The sequence below is a fragment of the Ptychodera flava genome, chromosome 7, assembly GCF_041260155.1.
Source record: "Ptychodera flava strain L36383 chromosome 7, AS_Pfla_20210202, whole genome shotgun sequence".
Taxonomy (NCBI): domain Eukaryota; kingdom Metazoa; phylum Hemichordata; class Enteropneusta; family Ptychoderidae; genus Ptychodera; species Ptychodera flava.
The window spans coordinates 39,292,183-39,309,972 of record NC_091934.1 but is presented as its reverse complement, the minus strand read 5'-3'; the positions used below and the strand labels follow the sequence as shown (position 1 = coordinate 39,309,972).

General features: G+C 38.2%; 1 protein-coding gene across 1 annotated transcript in view; it reads left to right on the top strand.

Moving 5' to 3' along the window:
• The window catches only part of LOC139136492 (teneurin-3-like), a 73,984-nt gene extending 57,425 nt beyond the window's left edge, over nucleotides 1-16,559 (top strand). The window contains exons 30-40 of the mRNA XM_070704217.1: nucleotides 503-870; nucleotides 1,345-1,591; nucleotides 1,966-2,047; nucleotides 2,544-2,649; nucleotides 7,097-7,323; nucleotides 8,336-8,588; nucleotides 9,109-9,282; nucleotides 10,674-10,750; nucleotides 11,207-11,360; nucleotides 11,996-12,073; nucleotides 13,095-16,559. Coding sequence (XP_070560318.1) covers nucleotides 503-870; nucleotides 1,345-1,591; nucleotides 1,966-2,047; nucleotides 2,544-2,649; nucleotides 7,097-7,323; nucleotides 8,336-8,588; nucleotides 9,109-9,282; nucleotides 10,674-10,750; nucleotides 11,207-11,360; nucleotides 11,996-12,073; nucleotides 13,095-15,080 — 3,752 coding nt within the window. The 3' untranslated portion in view covers nucleotides 15,081-16,559. The remainder of the gene's footprint in view (nucleotides 1-502; nucleotides 871-1,344; nucleotides 1,592-1,965; nucleotides 2,048-2,543; nucleotides 2,650-7,096; nucleotides 7,324-8,335; nucleotides 8,589-9,108; nucleotides 9,283-10,673; nucleotides 10,751-11,206; nucleotides 11,361-11,995; nucleotides 12,074-13,094) is intronic.
• Nucleotides 16,560-17,790: the final 1,231 nt, after the last annotated feature.

Below are 17,790 nucleotides of genomic sequence, written 5' to 3'. Positions count from 1 at the left end.
TGAGCCTATGCAGTGAAATTACTCAGAAAATTGGCCAACGACAAAACTTTCCAACACATCACTAACACATATATTGTTAGGGATCCAAAGTCTTTGCATGATCATATGAATATTTGGTAGATTCGGGCGGACGGATGGACGGACTGATATGGATGGGTGGATGGATGTGTCTGTCTGTCTTGTTCATATGTATGTATGTTTGTAAGCGTATGTATGTAAGCGTATGTATGTATGTATGTATGTATGTATGTATGTATGTATGTATGTATGTATGTATGTATGTGTGTGTGTGTGTGTGTGTATGTATGTATGTATGTATGTATGTATGTATGTATGTATGTATGTATGTATGTATGTATGTATGTATGTACGTATGTTCGATCTATCTATCTATCTATCTATCTATCTATCTATCTATCTGTCGGTGTAACCATATATGCCAAGCTATTGTGGAGCTATAATTGTTAATAATGTCATATTATCTTCTGCCATCAAATACTAGGCATAGCTGTGAGCAAAGAAGGAGACGTCTTTATCGTGGATAATCGTAGAATCCGTCAAATAGGAAGTGATGGCATCATTGAAGCCTACGTAGGAACAAACGAGATTGACCGGCATCACGTGGAGAAGTCCAGCGAGAACTACGATGCACCAATGGGTAAAATCACTTTTACCTGGCCAACGGACATAGCTATTCACCCAGAAGACGATACTCTCTATATCATCGATGGCGATGTGGTGTTCACTTTAACCAGGCATGGCAATGTCCGACCAATAATTGGTCGTACACCTGTCAGACCACCTGTTTATCCCCTGAATAAACAAAAAGAAAGAGAGGAAGTGTTGGATGCTAATCTTATTTCACCACAGGTACATCGATTGTTGACATCTATGTAACGGTTTTTTGTCGATGTTATACGCAACGCATTGTAAGATGAAAACATAATTGAATGTACAGATATTTATAGGTAATTTTCACAGCTGGCATACAAACACAATATAGGTTCTTGTAGGCGGGGTATTCTATCAAAAAGTAAAATCATCTTTGACCTCATTCAGTTTACATACATTACAATATTCCTCATTGCATGGAATACCTATATATCTACTTTTTCACTAATTAAACAGAAGGCATCGAAGCCCAAACCTGGCCAATATTTCGGGAACTTTGGCTTTTTTATCGATGAATTATGTCAAAGATTGTAATCAAGGCAGCTGCAGCCATGATGAATACCTGTAATGTGTGTGGATGAAATCAGTGACACCAGAAAACCAAGCATATCACCGCCAAGATGATTTTAAAGAGTGCTAAACCGTTCACTGATATTTATTTACTTCGTTCAGGGAATCACTGTATCGTCATCTGGACTTGTGTACATCTGTGAAACAGATTTCAAGTACATCCATCGCGTTAGGGCATATCGACAAGGAAGTGGCGTCTTTCCAGTAGCCGGACAGGCATCTGCCTGTGCATGTGACGCGGGTGGTTGTCACTGTTTCAGTGAGGGGCCATCAGCAGTTGCAAGCCAGATGTATGCACCTACGGCGGCCACACTGACAGGAAATAATGAACTCTTCATCGCAGATCAAGGTAGGAAAGCAAAGATATATAGGACAAAACCGGTCCTGTTTAAATAAGGTGCTCTAAAGAAATTACTCTTAATTTTGCATTGCTTGTAGTAAGTGACACATTTTAGCTGTGTACAAAACCACTTTAAATGCTATTTGGGTTAACACTACGGTAACTCATGATTATATGTCTACGATTTTTGAACGATAAGGCTATGTGCTTTTTTCTCACAGGATTGGTTGCTCTTGATAGCTTTAGAATGTTAATGTACTTATCACGTGGCTCAAATCATAAAGTCGGAAAATTCAATCATGTTTTGGAGAATGTTCAGGGTTAATGGATTTGAAGCTGAAAATATTTTACGCCGGAAATACAATTTCAAACATTTCTTTCAGGGAACTACAGAATTCGTGCTATGAAAGGAACTGGCAAAAAGAAAACATCTGGTGATTACATCGTCCCAGGACAAAATCCAAAGTAATTACCCGACAAACTTTTAAGAATAGCAATTGTGATAATTTATATTCAAAAAATGACAATTTCAAACACATGCAGAACTTATTAGTGAAACAAACAAATAGCTGATCCAGTTTCTTTGAAACGATAGTCAAGTACTAGTATGCAAAAGGATCTGTTTTCGTGGTGTATGGACATTTTTGGTATATAATATTTAATTTCACATCAACATTTGTCCTTAAATGTGACAGCACCTATATGGACGCTTTATATTCCCTACTTCATGGGGTCGAAAACCTCTGTGAATATTCAACTCCTGCGGCAATCCATACATGTAAGTTAGATGCTATAATTACAAGTATTGAAACACTGTTGGCATATCTTCACAAGGTCAAGTATGATTCCGTCACCACAATTTATTGTGTACTATTCAATCAATTACGTTTTAACTGCCAAACTTTAGATTTTCAACGTTTCCTAATGTACAGATAATATTTCTTTCACCACATGCTCACAGTGATGTGCTAGTGTTCAACCGACAAGGACACCATTTAAGAACCTTGGACATTCAAACAAAACGTCTCATCCACATGTTCGACTACGATGAAAATGGACTTCTCAGCGTGAGTTTGTTCTTTACTTTTAAGGTAGAACGCACCTCGGGGACAGACATTCAGATTCTCAAACTTTTACAATTCTCTTCTGATACACCACATGTAAGGGCTCATTTTAAAGCTCTTGATGAAAGAAAACTTTTCCATGGCTTAGTTTTTCGAAATTCGAAATTTTTTATTTTTTCTCCATAGAATTAACACAGGGATGGCGGCCATTTTGAATTTCAAATATCGAGAAATCAAAAGTTATTTGTCTCTCTAGTACCAAAGTTTGCATGGTGACCCCTGATTTTTAATCTTGCTTTAGTAAGAGAATGGTAGAAAGTTTCACTGAGGAAAGTTTGAGCAAAAGTATAAGTCTTTCACGTTCGAGGTGCATATTACCTTAAACAATCTTGCGGTAATAATGGAGTAAGCCTCTTATCGCTACGCCAGGTTTATCATGTATAACCATTCACTGTAAGTCGTAATTCAATAGTCATATACCGGTATTTTAAATATGTTATGTAGGTCATTTTTCCTCACACTCATCCTGACCTGAGTTCAATTAGTCTAGAACATTCTCAAGGTCACTGCCCTTAATGACCTCACAACCTTGAATTCAATTAGTCATGTTTGGAATGTTCTGGAAATTCAGTTAGTTGTGTAAGAGAGATAATTTTAGAACAGTAATTAGCATGTCAATAAAAGTTCTAGATTGTTCTTATATGCCCTTATGTAAGCACATGTGTATAAAAGGGACGTGCACAGCTTCCAGTCAGACTTTTGGGATCGTGTCTCTTGTGTGTTACTAAACTCCAGCAGTAGTCATTCTCAAGACTTTTCAAGACCTTCACTGCCAACGCTGGATTTATACTGTGGACTTTGTGCAGCTTCAAGCCTGCAAGCCAAAGGACTGTTCATTCATCCGACTGACTGTTACAACTCTTAGACTGGAGCTTTGCCGTCCCAGCTGAGATAAGTAGTCTGTACACTTTTAAAGCTTGTACTCTATCCCTGACTTAGCAATTAGTTTTATTTTCGTAATAAATTTTGTTTAAACGTTAACTGCTGAGTTCACCCTTTTGTTCGTTTTCTCTGCACGTACAAAATTGGGGGCTTGTCCGGGATACGAGCATTTTGAGCCATTTGATAACATTTTGCCAGCCTTTTCAAAACTACTGTATACTGTGAACTCAGCGAAATTTAATCATGGCGGAATTTAAACCAGAGGAAATGGATGACCTTGATCAGGACACATTTGATTCCCTCAGAAAAGACGACCTCATAACACTGGCCAATTTCCTTAAAGTAGAAGTCAAAAGATCTATGCGCAAGAGGGAAATACAGTACCGTATTGCCAAACATCTAGTTGATTTAGGCCAATTTGACGAATCCACCCTGAAAGATTATGAGCCCGAGTCTACCTCTGAACTCAGAAAATTAGAATTAGAAATGCAGACAAATTTGGAGATCAAGAAACTAGAATTACAAATGGAAAAAGAGAGACAGGCATTAGAAAAAGAAAAAATACAAATGCAGTTAGAAATGGAAGAAAGACAGAGAGAGAAAGATAGGCAGGAAAGATTAGAAATGAAACGTTTAGAGCTTGGACAGTCAGGAAAATTCTTCCCTTCAGGCAATTTTGACATCACTAAGCATTTCAGGTTAGTTCCCCCTTTCCAAGAAAAGGATGTTGATAAATATTTCCTTCATTTTGAGAAAATTGCTCAGAGTCTGAATTGGCCTAAGGAGTCCTGGTCTATGCTTTTGCAGAGTGCTTTGGTGGGTAAAGCCAGAGAAATTTACATTCAGTTGTCAGTAGAGCAGGCATCAAATTATGATTCTGTGAAGAAATTAATTCTCAAGGGCTATGAGTTGGTGCCTGAACCCTACCGTCAGAAATTTAGGGATTGTTAGAAGGCGAAAGATCAAAACCAAATACGATAAAAGCACCTCAAAACAAAAGTTTGAACCAGGTCAAAAAGTTATTGTTCTACTTCCGGTTCCTGGCAAACCACTCCATGCTCATTACTTTGGGCCATACCTAATTGATAAAAAATTGAGCGATTTAAATTACATCATAATAACACCTGACAGGCGAAAACAAAAACAGCTATGTCACATAAATATGCTTAAGCCATATTTGGATAGGGATAATCCTACTAAAACAAAGCCTGTCAGTGCAGTCAGTTCAAACCATTATGAAGATCGTGATACTGAAACTGACTTGAGTGAAAATACTCTAAACTCAAAGCTGGGCTCGGTCAAGCTTCAGAACTCAGAAATCCTGGAGAAGCTGGAGTCTACAAAGTTGGCACACCTCCAGCCAGAACAACAACAACAGGTGAAAGAACTGCTCCACGAATATAAACACCTGTTTCAAGATGTTCAAACGAGGACAAACGTCATCTATCAAGACGTGATGTTGGGGACAGTAAGCCTGTAAAACAACATCCATACAGACTGAATCCAACAAAAGCAAAATATCTCCAGGAAGAAGTCAAATACCTGCTGGACAATGACTTTATTGAACCAAGTAAAAGTAACTGGAGTTCGCCGTGCATACTTGTTCCAAATCAGAATCACAGTTATCGTATGTGCACGGACTTTAGGAAGGTCAACACTTTAATTAACAAAGACAGACACTTTCCCAATCCCGAGGATTGACGACTGCATCGACCGAGTGGGAAAAGCCAAGTATGTGACGAAATTTGACCTACTGAAGGGATTTTGGCAAGTCCCTCTGACGGATCGTGCTCATGAAATATCCGCCTTTGTTACACCAGACGGATTGTTCCAGTACAAGGTGATGCCATTCGGAATGAAGAACTCCCCGGCAACGTTCCAACGGATGATCAACGACGTCATATCCGGGCTAGACGGATGTGCAGCTTACGTTGACGACGTCGTCCTGTATAGTGACACCTGGGAGGAACACATCAAGCTCATGCGGAAGTTCTTTGAGAGACTGAGCAAAGCAATGTTGACTTTCAACCTTGCCAAATCTGAGTTTGGTTGGGCGAGGGTGACTTACCTCGGACATACTGTAGGACAGGATGAGGTAAAACCTGTTGATGCCAAAATCAGTGCCATTTCAAGTTTTCCCATACCAAACTGCAAACGACAACTGATGCGCTTTCTCGGTATGGCTGGTTACTACAGAAAATTCTGTCCAAATTTCTCCACAATTACTGAGCCTTTGACTAACTTACTTAAAAAGAAAGTAAAGTTTGTTTGGTCAGAGCAATGCCAACAGGCATTGATACACTTAAAGCCATACTGCAATGTGCTCCAGTGTTGTCTGCACCAGATTTCACTTTGCCATTTAAATTAGCTGTAGATGCTAGTGATACGGCTGCTGGTGCTGTTTTATTGCAAGAGGATAGTCATGGTGTAGATCATCCTGTTTGCTATTTTTCACGCAAATTTAACAAATCCCAGAGAAACTACTCTACAATTGAAAAAGGTGTTTATCTTTGACATTAGCTTTACAGCATTTTGAAGTTTATGTTACTTCTTCAAATCAGCCAATAGTGGTTTATATTGATCACAACCCTCTTGTTTTTCTGCAGAAATTTAAAGGCAAAAATCAGAGATTGCTAAGATGGAGTTTAATGTTACAGGAGTTTAATCTTGAAATTAGGCATATCAAGGAAGAGACAATTTAAATGCAGACTGTCTCTCTCGTATTTAGAGTTTATTGTTGTTCACTTTCAAGAAATTTTACTTCAGAGTAAAAAAAAATTTTGAGTACTTAAATCTTTTTTAAGATTACATTTGAAAAAGAAAGATTTTTCTTTGAAAAATTTTCTTTTTTGAAGAGGGGGGTGTTATGTAGGTCATTTTCCCCCACACTCATCCTGACCTGAGTTCAATTAGTCTAGAACATTCTCAAGGTCACTACCCTTAATGACCTCACAACCTTGAATTCAATTAGTCATGTTTGGAATGTTCTGGAAATTCAGTTAGTTGTGTAAGAGAGATAATTTTAGAACAGTAATTAGCATGTCAATAAAAGTTCTAGATTGTTCTTATATGCCCTTATGTAAGCACATGTGTATAAAAGGGACGTGCACAGCTTCCAGTCAGACTTTTGGGATCGTGTCTCTTGTGTGTTACTAAACTCCAGCAATAGTCATTCTCAAGACTTTTCAAGACCTTCACTGCCAACGCTGGATTTATACTGTGGACTTTGTGCAACTTCAAGCCTACAAGCCAAAGGACTGTTCATTCATCCGACTGACTGTTACAACTCTGAGACTGGAGCTTTGCCGTCCCAGCTGAGATAATTAGTCTGTACACTTTTAAAGCTTGTACTCTATCCCTGACTTAGCAATTAGATTTATTTTCGTAATAAATTTTGTTTAAACGTTAACTGCTGAGTTCACCCTTTTGTTCGTTTTCTCTGCACGTAACAAATACCAGAATGATATCGCTGAATGTAATGATGAGTACTGTACAATCTTTATTTTAGAGCTTAACGGATGGAAGAAATAACTCTCTTTTGATCGAGAGGTTATCAGATGGTTCCCCGCATGCAATTGTGTCTCCGAATGGGATCAGAACAATATTGGGATTGAATTCAGAAGGAATGGTGAACTTCATCTCCGATCCGACAGAAGGAATCACGCGATTGAAATACCAAAAAGGTGGACTTGTACGGGGGATCACTTATCCCGATGGATTTGATCACTACTTAGCGTAAGATAAGCTTTTTCACAATTTTAGGATTGGTAATTTTACTAAACAAAAGCATTTATTGGTATGCTAAAAATCTCACATCCTTTTAAAGGTACTAAAGGGACGTTGCATAATCAGGCTGAGAGTATGTGTTTGCCCAATATCGTTTTTTTTAAAGGTTCATTTAATTTTCAACAATATTTGAACTCAACAATTAATTAGTTTACTGTTTGTATTACTACCACTTGGAAGTTCAATGAGTAAGAAGTGTAAATGTATGTCGATTAATGCAAAGGGCAGGATTTCTTGACTTCTTTTTTACTTGTTTTAAAAATTTCAAAAAAATGTAACTTAACTGTTGCAAGATCAAATTGTGTGGAATCATCAAAATTTCATTCTTGGTGAGCTATGCAAAAAAATTGGTTTTGTTTTGGCAATGAGGAAAGTTTTTACCCCAGTGTTTATCCCTTCATCCTTCAAGCAAACTTTAGTACCATACTAAACCTTAGATTTTCGGCTATTTGAAAATGTATTGTATGAGGTGTTAAACTCTCAATTTTGATGAGAGAATTGCTTAGAATAACTCTATAGGTAAACGAGAACAAATTCATAAACAAAGCTACACGCCCTATATAGGCAGACCTCGCAACATAATTTCATGCTGAACTTACATTTGTCATAATAATTACTTCATGTTGTCCAATAATTTTCATAGCTATTTAGAAACCTTAAACTTTCCTTAAACTTTCCTTAAACAATCTTCCAGCCATATCATGACCATTTAAAAGCTGACATATGTTTTTAGCCTTTGATAATCGGTTGTCGTAAAGATTTTAAGCCTGCATATATCACTAACTGTCCAATTACAGTCTCGCTTCTAACAAGCTTATTCCTTTGTTTTTGCATATATTCAAATACAGTAGGATCTGTTATCTCAAAGATTCTGTCACATGTTTTCCCATCGAACCGAATTTTATAAAATATCAGCTCAACTTGTGTTATAGGTGTATTTTTTTCTTTCATATTGCCAAAGGTACGACGAGAATGGGCGTGTATTTGCCCAATACGACAACTTGGGTCGGCGTGAGCTCTACGGTAACTTCCAAGGCAGCACTTCAAATACCGTCACCACATATACGTCACTGAACAGAGAGCAGAGTGTGGAAACACAGTCCTCATCAAGTCAAATAAAGAAGATCTATAAATCAAAGGCAGGGAAAACACATGAGGTGATCAGCAAAGTACAGGAAGATGAAACAGAAACAATATTTCCCGATGACACCAAGGTACGTATATGTCATTTACATAGTCTTCAGCCCTAAAGCAGGAACGTAGACGCCTCCCAGTGAACGTTTATGCAGTGTACGGCAGTTATTTCACATATTTAACCAAAGGCCAAGATATACTGTTCAATAGTAAATTCATGTGCCCGCCTTAAAAAAGTTAGAGTTTGACATATCCTCTTAACAATAACTTCACATGTCGGACATCCAAATTTAAGTGCATCACAAACCTAGAAAGTCTTGTATTATTAGTTATACCCACTTAATATGCCTTTTGGGTTGAACACGATTAAGTAATGTCGATATAATCTTTAAATGTAACCTCATCTACTTTTCTTTTTAAGTTACACATTTGTTTTTATGAGTAATTTCTAATATTGCAACATTTAGTTATTGGGCACCTAACGCTTTTGAGAAATTTAAAAAATATGAAAATCAAATTATCCCAAATTAGTTCCAATCGTGTTGTTGTTTGTTCGGTTTCTATTGTATAATTATTGCACATCTTGCGTATCCTTCTTAGATCATATCGTATGGAGCCTCTCATCCAGTTTGGGGACCTGAAATATCCTTGCCTGGTTCTGAAATCACCAGGTTACCATCTGGACAACAGCAACGAGTCGATATTGATTATTATGCAACATTGTCTGATCCTAATGACCCACTGTCGTTGCAAACACTGGGCACCCAAACCAAGGTAATCGTTTTGATTTCATTTTTTTTGGTTGGTTTCGAGGAATTCTGACATGGAGCTCCTTCCTTACAAGATTTAGGGTCCAAATTCCAGGGACAGAATTTATGAGCCACCTTTTTCAATATTACCTGTTACCAAAAAATCTTACCCAACTTATACACAACTGGCTAGTAGATGAACATTAATTAGATACCACACAATGTTAATAGAGAGTATAGGTATGCACCACTGAGGGAAGAAGCATTTCTTTTTTGCCGGACTCTACTTGGCATGCATGGAGCACAAACCGCTCGCCCTCGACCGTTCTCTCTCAAGGTCGACAAATATATATATATATATATATATTATATATATATATATATATATATATATATATATATATATATATATATATGTGTGTGTGTGTGTGTGTGTGTGTGTGTGTGTGTACTGTGTCTGTGTGTCGTCTGCTCCACGCACACCGTGTTGTTCGGTCGCGCACAGAATTGCAACATCTAAGTCGGTTACTGTGACCAACTCTTTTGGGTTGGAAGCAGTGGCCGACTGGTTTTGTGTGAGGCCTATCAGCTAGGCGATGTTGCCGTGAGTGTGTGGGGGTTCGAATCCCGTTTGGGTTATAGTAAAAAAATTATATATATTGCGATATTGCGTTCAATGTCACCATTTTCTGCTATTTAGAAAATACATGCCAGACTAAAAGAGTATTTCTGGCAGCTTTGCTGCATGCATTCTTCTCAAGGTGAGCTTTTTGTTAAACTGCGAGTCTAAAAGTTAAATTTTTAACGCAATTTGCACATTTTTTCAATCTGCCTTCCTGGGCATCGTAGCAAATGATTTACAGTAATTGTAAATGTACCATTCGGCAAATGAGAAATCAAATGTTATCATGATATATATCGTAAAAATGTTTCTAGGATGTCTCCCTTGCTGACACGGCCTATCATCGTTTGGTGCCAACCTTTCCCTGTTCAAATTGTACAACCCCTTTCTACAAGGGGCATTCTGGCCAAAACCTCCCACTTTTCACAAAGCTAGAATATTTTCCTTTGTAGATCAATAACTTAATAGTCAGTGGTGAAGATTAAAAATATTCAACATACATGGACAGTTGCCATAAATATTCGGATCATCTCCACTGTAGTGTACCATTAGACACACACAATTTGAAGCATATAATCTCGACACATTCGAAACTTAGGTGATTAATCAATACTGTAAATGTCTTGAAATGATATTATTATAATGTTTCAGTTATGTTCACTAAAATTTATTGCACACATTGCGAAAGATCCATAAGACATTCTCTTAATATGACAATCGAACCATATTCATAATTTGCCGATTTATCTTGCAACACCCTAAAGTAAATACCATTTCTGTTTCTTTAACACAAGATAAATGACCAAACCATGTCCACAATTGAATACAACCACGATGACAAGACATCAACTCTATCGTTAGGCAATGACGTGTAAGTATAATGACTTATTGTGTAAGGGTATATTGCTTACAGGGTAGACGTATGCATGCATGCATATACACACACATTAAAAACATACGCACACATACATACATACATACATACATACATACATACATACATACATACATACATACATACATACATACATACATACATACATACATACATACATACATACATACACGTATGAGGTAAGTTTGTGAAGGTATGAAAAAGGACTCGTACATCCACTTTTCAAAACCAGCATTTCCAGTGGAAATGTGATAGACAAAACTCAGTGAGTTATATCGATGAAATATTTATAGCTGTGAATGATTGCTGTCAAAATTTGGATGATAATACAATGTCGTAGATTTTTTGTTAAGTTTATTTAATTGACCCAGTGTACTTTGACATTGATCTCAAGATTTCTTTAATTTTGATTTAAAAACTAAACACTCCCAGGCATGAGAGGATCATCTATGACGAAATTGGAAGACTGGAGAGGGTTCAAAGGCCTGCTCAAGGTCTTGCAGATACCGTCGTGGAATACACAGACCAGACATCAAATGAAGTCAAACGACTGATGCAAGGAGATTTATGGCAAGAATACGAATATGTATCCTTTCCAATATACAAGCAAATGAAGTTATGTACAACAACCAATGTCAATAATAAAATGAATGTAAAGGTGCAATCGTGCTGCAGTAAAATCCTTTGATGACCATTCTGCGAAATTCCTATTGTACACAATCAAAGTAAACTTTCTCTAGGGGCAATTCATCAATACAGTCTCAGGAAGATTTGCGGAGGATGAGAGTTAAAGGTATACAGTCACCGGTAATCTAAGTATGCCCATATATGGTCAAAGGGGCGTTCCTTGGTATTCAAAATGCCCATATAAGGGCGCTGTTTTTAAAAAGCGGCCACCCGCTTAAAATCTGTGATTGGTTAGATTTTCTCTTTCCATGGTAACTGTGGCAAAATTGGAACAGGTGACAGTATACCTTTAACTATTTAGAATAAATGATTGCGATGCATTTTAATATCTGATAAAGAATTAAATGCACAATCATTGTCTACTTGGAAATAAGTAAAGCAAAGGCGATGGAATTCTTTCGAGATATAGAAAGTATAATGTTGATCTTGCTTCGAGGGGGTTGCCATGAAAAAATATCAGTCATTTATGACATAGAAGGCACACCATTTTCTGTCATTTATAACATCGTTACAATAACTTAACTATCATTCAAGGATGATCACGGGAATTTAATCAGTGAGCGATCGAAATCAGGATCGGAAACAAAGTTTGAGCATCTGGCGAATGGCAAGGTGAGGGCGATACTGTGTATGTGAGGTCTTTATGTACATGATCTACGGCCAAAAGTATTTCAGGTCAATTAGAATAGCCCTTTTACTCAGTTTTAAGCTTCTACTTTGGTTTTCTCCCGATCAGAATTTATTGTCCCGGTAAAATGATTGAACAAACTTTTGTACTTGATCTCGACATGAAATGGTAGTACGTAAGGGAGCATTCCTTTTTTACAGAGGGGGTCCGGTGGAACTTAAGCTATAAATGAAATGCAAAAAGTGACCCCCGTCCAAATTAAATTTCTAAAGTTTGACTCCCCCCCCCATTCCTTAATTGTAAATGTGAGTCCCCCCCCCCCGCCCAATTATTCATATGATTGGATTAATTAATCGTTTGCACTCTAAGGCTCTGGCGTGGAGTTGACATTTGGAAATATCACGTAGCATGGCTTCTGACTTCTGAAATTATCAAAGACTGTCCCACATAGCCATATATTTTTAGAATCACTTTAAAACATAGACTGAAAGATCCGTTTCTCAAGGGCGCTCTCTACGCTCCCCCTCTTACGGTTGTTAGAGGAAGGGAGCGTATAGAGCGTTCTCGAGCTACGGATCTTTCAGTCTGTATAAAATACCTGTCCCAAAAATATGCAAATTATGGTTATGCAACCTCAATGAAAATTTAAAATGGCCTCCTGTTCAGACAGAATAAAGCCATGTTGGTATTCAGTTTGAAATACTTTTGGTCTTTTTTGCCCTAACTCCATACAAACCTTCGCACAATTGGACACCCCCACCCTTGATTGTAAAATTGGACCCCTCCTAAGAAACGGTTTTATAAAAGCCAACCGCCCCCATGATTTCCACCGACCCCTTCGCCGTAAAAACGATGCTCCGCAAGGTAAAACATCCTCATCGGAAAACGTGCAATTTTTCTCATGATCAAGGCTGACTCTCTCTCTCTCTCTCTCTCTCTCTCTCTCTCTCTCTCTCTCTCTCTCTCTCTCTCTCTCTCTCTCTCTCTCTCTCTCTCTCTCTCAAGCTTTCAAATTTAACATTGCCGAGTGGGAGATCATACAGGTTTCGCTACGATGACAGTGGCAACTTTGTCAGTATAACGATGCCAAGTGGCTCAGTACATCACATGCGCACACTTACACGGACTTTGAGTCGAGACGAGGTTTATCAAGCGCCATTATCAGCACAACCAACATTTTTATCCTCGTTTAATTTGGATGGTGATCTGATGCAAACCCTGCATCCCGTCACTGGTGGCGCCTCATACTGGTATGATGACTTCGAGAGGTTGACAGCAATAACTTTCAACGAGCATTTTGTTCATTTCACGTATAAGGACAACAGTAACAATGTTGTTTCTGTAAACAGATATCGCGATAGGTATATGGACTCAATGATAGACTTCTCTTATGATGGGTTTCTGCAAACTCATGCTGTCTTTTCCGATCACAAGCAAATTTTAGGCACTTTCACGTATCATTACAATAACCTTTTCCTGGTTGACCACATCAAGGCAACTGTTTATGGCGATTCCTATAGCACCATACTAGAGTACGACAACTTAGGTGAAATTACCAAATATGGAACGTTTTCAATTTCTAAAGTATCTACAAACACGCAGCGTATTTCTGATTCAAATGCAGAGTGCACTTACACGCATGACCAGAACGGACGCATGGATACCATGGCCTGTACGATTAACTCGGAGGAAAAGTTTTTCTATCAGCTGAAGTATAATAATGATTCGTTGGTGTCTGAAAGAACATTTAAGATCTCAATATACGAATACGAAAATCGGTACACGTACGATACTGATGGACAGCTTGTTAATGTTACCAAAAATGGTGAATCGCATGAGCATTATGAGTATGATATCAACGGCAATCGGATTTCCTGGGGCGGTGTTGGAGGCAGAGATCAGCACAGCGCCATCTACGATGACAACGATAGAATACAACAGTTTGACTCATTGCTGTGTAAGTTCACGGATGATGGATTCTTACTCAGAAAAGGATCTGCTATATTCGCTTACAATGCAAAAGGCGAATTAGAAAAAGCTAGTGAAAATGGTTTCTACGTCAAAAAATACAGATACGATGGTTTAGGCAGGCTGATAGAAAGCTTTGACTCGTCAAGTGGTGAAGGGATTCGGTATTTCTATGGTGATCCAGCCAATGCAATAAGGGTCACTCATGTCGTCCATGGTGAGGAAGAACTTGTGACAGCTCTCTATTACAACCAGCTTGGACATCTTTTCGCCATGGTAACAGAAGACGTCATCAGTTACGTAATGTGTGATCATCTTGGTACTCCAATGGCGGTGTTTGACGAACAAGGCCGTCTGCTCAAGATAATTATTCGAGATTCATACGGTGTACTCTTGTCCAACTCGGCTCCTGGTGTGTTTGTACCAATCGGCTACGCAGGTGGAATTGATGACGACAAAACCGGCTTTACAAGATTCCACTTTCGTGACTATGATAATGAAGTTGGTCGCTGGACATCACGTGATCCGAGTCTGTACAGTAGCAGCCAGCCTAACCTGTATCAGTATGTTTTTAATGATCCCATCAACCTCCGCGACCCACTTGGTTTATTCTGCATCGGCGGTTCATTTTACAAATTCATTGGAGGCGGGGTAGAGCTATGTTTCAGTCGAAATGGTTGGTCTGCATGTGTTGAAGCAGGTCTCGGTTTCCAGGGACCATCATTTGGAATAGACTCAGGGGAACCAAAGAAGGGGTTCACATCAGAAATTTTCGCCGACGCTTCTCTTTCCGTTCCCGGATATTCGATTGGAGGAAGGGCCGCACTGAAATTCCAGCCGACCGTGGAACCATGCGTGGAAACTACAACATTTGATGAGGTAGGTTTTGGAAGGCTAAAGCGTAAACAAGAGAGTGACGGAACATATCAAGACAGAGCGGACCTGACTCCACTGAGAACACAAAGAAAGAAGAAAGTCGGTATTGGAGCAAAAGTGGGGGTAAAAGCTTGCTATGGCAGTTAAAAATTGTTGCAGTGACATTGGTTCTGAAGATAATAACATTAAGCACCATGAAAAGTGTTAACCTCTAGTTGGTATTAATCTAATTCCCAATATTAGAAAATGTTCATAATTTTTTGTAATTGTTGCCTATTTACATGAGATGAAAATTTACAGAAGTGTATCAGCAAGCGATGCTTGAGTTCAACTTTTAAAATTCTCCAAACTCATATTGCAATACTTCTTTCAAAGTCCTGCAAATCTGATGACATTGCACACTACACCTGAAATTGACTGATTTATAGCTTGGAGTGCGGAACTGTAACCTCTCCCTAGAAGAAATTGGATTGCCATAGGTAGGCCTAATTAGAGAATGTCTGCTGTACGATTGGCTGCAAAACCAACCATATATAGGTAGTATGCGCCTCGAAAATGAAAGACTTAAACTTTTGGTCAAATTTTCCTCAACGAATGTTTCAACTATCCTCTTTCAAAAACTCGAATAAAAATTGGGGATCACCGTGCAAATTTTCGTACTTGTGATACAAATTACCCAAGATTTACCGATATCTGTAATTCAAAATGGCCGCCGCACCCCGTCCTCCCCGCCCGTGTTAGCTCTATGGAGAAAAATAAAATTTTCGATTTGCGGAAAACTAAGTTGATGAAAAGTTTTTTTACACCAAGAGCTTTGAGTTGAACCCCCACAATTGGTAGATTGGAAAAGAATTGCAAAGTTTGAGAGTCCGAATATCTTTCCCCGAGGTGCGTTCAATCTTAACACCCACCCACAGAGTGAGGTAAGGGTGTTAGTGAAGTGAACAGAAAGGGCAATATGGAATCAACAAAGATATACGAATTAGGATCGAATCTTCCTCTACATCAGAATCATATATAAAATCTTCAGTTACAGTATCTACAGGAATGTGACAATAACAACTTCAGTAGTAGGTTTTATTGTTTCTTTTCAATGTTTGCCATCAACATGTTCTCAGTAAAGTTTCAACGACACTAGTTCTTTCGCTGGGCCGTATATCTACTTCTATACTGGCTTGTCTTACCAAGGCCAGAATCTGCAATCCAGGATTATATACTCGTATCAACACAAGTCCCGATATAGTGACAACGTCGAAAGAAAATGTATTAGTTTTGCTTTAGTATATCTGGTTTATGAAAATGTTGTGTCAATGTTATCAGGTCGTAATGTCGATGTGATCACTATTACCAAACCGGCATTGCTTCTTGCAAGATTAATTCAACGGACGTAATTCTGTGTGCTTTGGCCTTCTTATGAACATTAGAACTGTAAATGTTTGACAAATTGGTTAATGTTTACGTACATAATTCAAATTATATCAATAAAATGCTGAGTTATTTTACAAAAGTCAATTATAGTCAAAAGCTGGAACAACAATGAGTTAATATGTTACCTAAAACCATAGTATACTCCTTTGTATTATTTTATTGCACATGTAATCAAATAAAGAACTATTGCAGCTTCAATCAATCAGTCTGACAATCTTTATGTGATTGTTGTTTTCTGAAAAGGTTAAACCGGGGACGCAAAAGATGGCGGTGGTTTCTTGTCAGGCGAGAGGCTTGGCAGCTGTGAAAAACCACGTGGTTTCGAATAAGATAGCTACATGGCGTTCATAATTCCGCGACATAGCAGCGTACTTTAGAACGTGACCTTTGCTCAATTTCAGTATTATTAAATCACACCAAGGCCGCAATACATCATTGAGAGTAAGACCACACGGGCTGATAACATGTCTTCTAGCCTAAAATTTGCCTCGGCATGGACCTCCCATATAGTTTGATCCTGACCCATATACTCTTTTCCTAAAGTGTTTTCAGTGCAATCTGAAAATATCAATACAAGTAAACGAGATATTGCCAATGACAGAGCATAACTTGTGCAAAAGTTAGCTGGCAGAACTGTTTTAAGGCATTGGGGATTTTCATATGTAAACTAGTGTTTTTCGCGTGTGCTGAAATTGGAAGAAACGAAGCCGACCGGAAAAGTTAATTAAAAACCGAAGGCAAAGCCAATGACTCGGGAATCTTTTGTCAGAACATGAAATTAAACACGAGGGAAACCCTGATGATAGCCTAGACACTTTTAAGCGAAATAGTTTTCATGGAAAGCTCTCTGATAGGTTATGTGTGATGGAACGATCATGAGTTACGGCTGCCGAGAAAAATCGGCGACAGGTCGAGTCCAGGTAGGCTGTATGCATTATTCTGCCGTTGTGAATAACCGTACTTCTCTTCGCCAGCCGGCTTTCGTACGACTATAATATTGAGTTGTAAAATTGTGAGAAAAAATGTCGCAAACAGCTCCGTTTGTTATTTGAAATACCAAGTTCATGAATGAATTAATACAAATGAATGCAGGCAAAAACCAATAGATGAAATTTTGTTCAATGCTGTATCACTGATACCACAAATATACTAATGTATCCAGAAATACCAAATTTACAAATACTGTCAATAAATTTTGCATCTACTTGAATATGTAGGGGTGCCTAGATTTAAATATTTGATAAAAGTTATGTGATGTTTAGTATGCTTTTCGCAAAACTGGCGCAGAATGAATGTATGAATGAATATCAAGGTGTGGATGTTTTAATATAATTCTATAGCCATATTTATATGAGCTCCACCCGGTATCCATGACCAAAAACACATTAGACTCTTGAACAAAAAATTAATTTATTTGATCAGTTTTTCT